Consider the following 4,616-nt stretch of genomic DNA (forward strand, 5'->3'; position numbering starts at 1 on the left):
CTGGTCGGGGTTCAAACCGGCAACCCTCCGGTCCGAAGCGCTAGCCATGGCTAAAGAAGCGCTAGCCAGTAGGCCGCGGCTAAAGAAGCGCTAGCCAGTAGGCCACAGCTAAAGAAGAAAATGGGTGAAACCTCCGGTGAGGCAGCGGAAGTAGCTTACTTGCTGCAAGCTAAGCTATTATAGTGATCGGAAACGCATGGTCAGAGATGCAGAGTTTAAGGGTGTTTAAGTGTGTGATTTTGTGATCAGAGACCAAGTGCATTGTTGCAAAAGGGTTGTTGTCTCAATCTTTCATGGGTGTAACATCCTTTAAACCAATTAGAGTGACATCTGTCATTCCCTTTAGCAGCAAGCAGCAAACTTCAAACAGCGCATCTGTATTTTGACACTCAGCACATTTGAAGGAATCTGCTTGTATGCGAGACCGTGTATGGAACACTAAATCTTGCTCTACTTAAACCTTTTTGTAACTAGCAGTGTATAGCCTACATGCATCTCCACTCACCTATTATTTATACTGATAGGCAAAGTGAAACTTAACCTACTTCACCATGGTCTCATAGTCAACAACAAAACAGTTTGACAGGATTACTTTCACTATTGACTGACAAGGTGTTAACACTGAAAAAACACTTACCCCAATAATGTTCGAATGACTGAATAAAAATCCTAAGGATATTTATCTTGCAGAGGAGTTGTTTGGTACTGGTTGAGAGCTACTTACATCTTTTACAATGTTTTTTTTTTATTTATTTATCTAGTTAATTGTATTCACTCTTTATTTACGTTATTTTTGATAGTTTTTGTTTTATTTGTAGTCCTTTTTTTTTGCTTACAAGTCGAATGATGCCGTTAAGTTAACGTTAATGTAAGTTCATTGGGCTGAAGACCTTGCCATGGCTAGCTTTTGCCCTGGGCCTCTGACATCCTCCATCCTTGAACAGCGCTGCATTTCACCGTCTGGTCGAAAAGAAAGATTTCTCAGGACAGCTGTGGACCTACTCTGTGAGAGATATGCTGCTACCGCGACCACAGAACTGCTGCTGACCTGCAAGCTGCTATGCTTTGCTGCCTGGAGTCTGGATTGAGTAGAAGCATGACCGTGATGACCGTGGTCTCTTGGACTTTTCTCAGACGGATAACTTATGGCAACCTTACACCAAACAACTTTGACAAGATTTGGGAAAGATTCTTGAAAGATTGTAGTCTTGTAACTAATGATCAATAATGTCCCCCATCAATGTCCCCCCATCAATAATGTCCCCCATTCATACTCAAAAGACTCCAATCTTTCAAGAATCTTTCCCAAATCTTGTCAAAGTTGTTTGGTGTAAGGAGGCCATTAGATGCAACCAATACCTTAAAAGTGGGTTATAAGAGCTATATGGAATTTAACATGGAATTTATTTATTCTATTATTTGTGGTTTAAAACGTAAGTTTTTGTTACATAAGCCTAAAACAAAATTAGAGTGTTTCTGCAGATGATGGTACACTTTCCATCGCCTTCCAAAAGACGACGAATCAAAAATAATATGTCTAAAGAATTTAAAGGTGCCATAAGCGATGTTACACTGTTTCTAAGCTAAACATTTTTTGTCACATACAGCAAACATCACCTCACCATCCGCTAGCTGCCTGTCCCATGAATACACTGTAAAATAACCCAGTCTCTGTGGACAGCCCAGGCAACAAAAACATAGTGGTACAGCCTGGACCATGAAACATAAACTGTTCCAGCCAATCCCCAAAACGATGCGCGTTCAGGATACTTTCAATTGCACGGGAGGGGAAGGGAGGGACAAGCTAGCTCTCTATTTTGTTTAAACGTCAACAGAAGTGACATTACCCAACATCGCTTAGAGTACCTTTAAACATCCACATCAACAGTAACCAACATGCACTGCTTTGTGTCATCACCTTTGTTGATTGTGATGTCATTACCTGTGGAATATTCTCTGCTGTGAGGCATTTCTGAAAATTACATTTTTAAAGAGCAGCACTCAATTTTGGAGAGCAGCCACGATTCATATCTACGATATCTATACCTTATTCTAAATATATGTCTATTCAGACATTTCTTTCTGTTCAAAGGCGGGAAGGAATCTGAAAATATGACAGGTGAGTCAACCCATTCAATCTGTTATTTAATTTTCATATCAAGCACTTTTGTAGGGATAATCAATACTTTAAATCCAAGTTACATTGTTTTTTGTTGCTTCTTTCCTTTCCTGAGGTCATGTACAGTGCCAGCCACTCCAGCCCTAGTAGTGCCAATAAACTCACTGTAATGGAAGCCATGGGTCTGATACTCACCATCGGCAGTAGTCATAACGTCATCAGTATATTTGACTGTAGCTTTGAAAATGTAATTGTGTACTGAAATCCTGTGTGTGTGTGTGTGTGTGTGTGTGTGTGTGTGTGTGTGTGTTTTAAGGTGATCATGAGTATGCCATAGAGGACATTCTGGCAGCGGGAGACCCAGAAGCCCTTTTTCAGAGTTATGTTGATGAAGACCCAGGAGTGTTTTTTCAGGACTATGCTGAGGAAGACCTGGGAGACCTCTATCAGGAGGACCATGTTGATGAAGACCAGGGAGACCTTTATCAGGAACATGTTGATGAAGACCAGGGAGACCTTTATCAGGACCATGTTGATGAAGACCTGGAAGACCTCTATCAGGACAATGTTGATGAAGTCCAGCAAATTAATGTCACAGTCTTCATGCCAGTCATTGCAATTCCTCTCTTAATACCAGTATTTGTACCAGTTCTTGTGCCAGTTCCCGTACAATCTAATGCGGACCAGCAGAGAGGTGATTGCCAGTATTGCACTTAAAAGTCAAAGAAGATATGTATCTGTAATGTAAGTATTATAATCGGGACCTCAATTTCCTTTGCAGTGTCCAGTCCCATAGTCTCATCGAGGGGTGTCAACGTTGGACAGTCCAACACACAGGTGGGAAAAGATGCCAGAGGATCTGCTTTGTGTTGCTCAGCAACAGGTACTTTACTAATTCTACCAAATATGCATTTATCTACAGAAAAACTTTTAAGTATAAATTGTCCAAAATTGTCCTATTCATGCCTGGAATTTGGTTAAAGAGACCACTTCTGTATAGATGTGTAGCTATTTGAGGATTTCAATACCTGCCATACAAATCATGCACTTTTTGTGTCTTTCAGTTTTGGAGTCTGAGCCGAGGCCATCAACCAGCAATGCCTCTGTGTCTACTGAGACCAAAGGGACGTTGTCAAGGAAGAGACGGAGGTGCCCCTCAGACGATGGTTCAGCCGTGGGGAGCACGCCACAGGAGGCCGAAGATAGGCCCTGTGTTCCCACATTACAGGAAGACCTCAGAGGAGTCGTAGACACAAGGGAGATCCTAGATTAACACAATAACCTGGTCCACTTTGTACTAAGTGTCCTTATTACAATGTAACAAAGTAGGTATTAGAAGGCCTATTATCACATTACTAATGGTACTTCTAAGTATACTTACTAGAGGTACATATTAGGTGCATAGTACCAAAAGGCACTTAAAGTAAGTAAGTTGTATCTTGTTATAGACTTACACAATGGCCTATGAAAAAGAAATAAACAAAATACAACATCTGCTTTCACTTGTTTGTTTTTCTATTATTGATAAAGTACAATAATTGTATTGTTGGGTTGGATATTAAGCAATCATGTCCAAATAAATGTGAAGGGAGCTTACATTAATTGCTATGCCACCAAACTAGCTGAACTTCATATAATGATGGTCAATGCATAGGCCATTAGTTCTGACCAGTTAGTGCATCTCAGTCTCTGATACCTTAAAAGTGGGTTATAAGAGCTATATCCACTGACAATGTAATGTTTCACGATTGTCACAAGATTTGTCGGGCCGCCATTCTTGAAGTTGCATGGTTGGTTTTCTCGATAGCGATTCACTATGCTGATGCTGTATAGCTATGATAGGTGGACGATTCACCTATTACAAATTCGTTTACCATCAAATTGGCTTCGTAAAGTAGAAAATCTTCTATAGTGTACCTGTTGTCGCTGATCATTTCTAAACAATATCTTAAACCAATATAGTAAATCTTACACCTTATAAGTCTTTGCTATGAGTTTGGGAATCAGCATAATAGTAATTGTTAATTCATCATCAAGAAATATCTGCCAGCAAATGAAAGCAGTGTTGTAGATTCTTTGTGATTTCAGAAATTAAGAATTATAGATGGGGCGGGGGTGATTAAAGCATTGCTAGAGTGTCTCATTAAGAACACAAATTAAAATGGCTGAAGCATCGTTATGCAGCTTCATTATGCCTGTCCCAATCTTGTCTGTACTCCATGGATGTTTATGAAATGCTATCTGCTGGATGTCCTGTATGTGTTTGATTTGCAGTATGTTTTCTCTGTTTCATATTTCCCTGACTTTATTTGCTTTGGCCCTAATGCCTTTTCTTTGTAGTGTACTCCACTACTCCACCGAGACCATAGGGATCCACTGGACCCGGTATGTACATGTGGGCTCCAATCAGTGATCAGATGTCCCAGAGCTCAGTGAAGTGCTCCAATTTCAGGACTACTTGTCGGGCTCGTTACTACTCGTTACTACTGAGAAAATT

The 4,616-nt window shown here is 40.4% G+C and overlaps 1 protein-coding gene across 1 annotated transcript in view; it reads left to right on the forward strand.

Moving 5' to 3' along the window:
* Positions 1-1,989: 1,989 nt before the first annotated feature.
* Positions 1,990-4,616, forward strand: part of LOC125298846 — a 26,942-nt gene continuing 24,315 nt past the window's right edge. Inside the window, exons 1-4 of the mRNA XM_048249715.1 lie at positions 1,990-2,119; positions 2,436-2,813; positions 2,901-3,002; positions 3,184-3,365. Coding sequence (XP_048105672.1) covers positions 2,113-2,119; positions 2,436-2,813; positions 2,901-3,002; positions 3,184-3,365 — 669 coding nt within the window. The 5' untranslated portion in view covers positions 1,990-2,112. The remainder of the gene's footprint in view (positions 2,120-2,435; positions 2,814-2,900; positions 3,003-3,183; positions 3,366-4,616) is intronic.

Source organism: Alosa alosa, chromosome 8, assembly GCF_017589495.1.
Source record: "Alosa alosa isolate M-15738 ecotype Scorff River chromosome 8, AALO_Geno_1.1, whole genome shotgun sequence".
In the NCBI taxonomy this organism is placed as follows: domain Eukaryota; kingdom Metazoa; phylum Chordata; class Actinopteri; order Clupeiformes; family Clupeidae; genus Alosa; species Alosa alosa.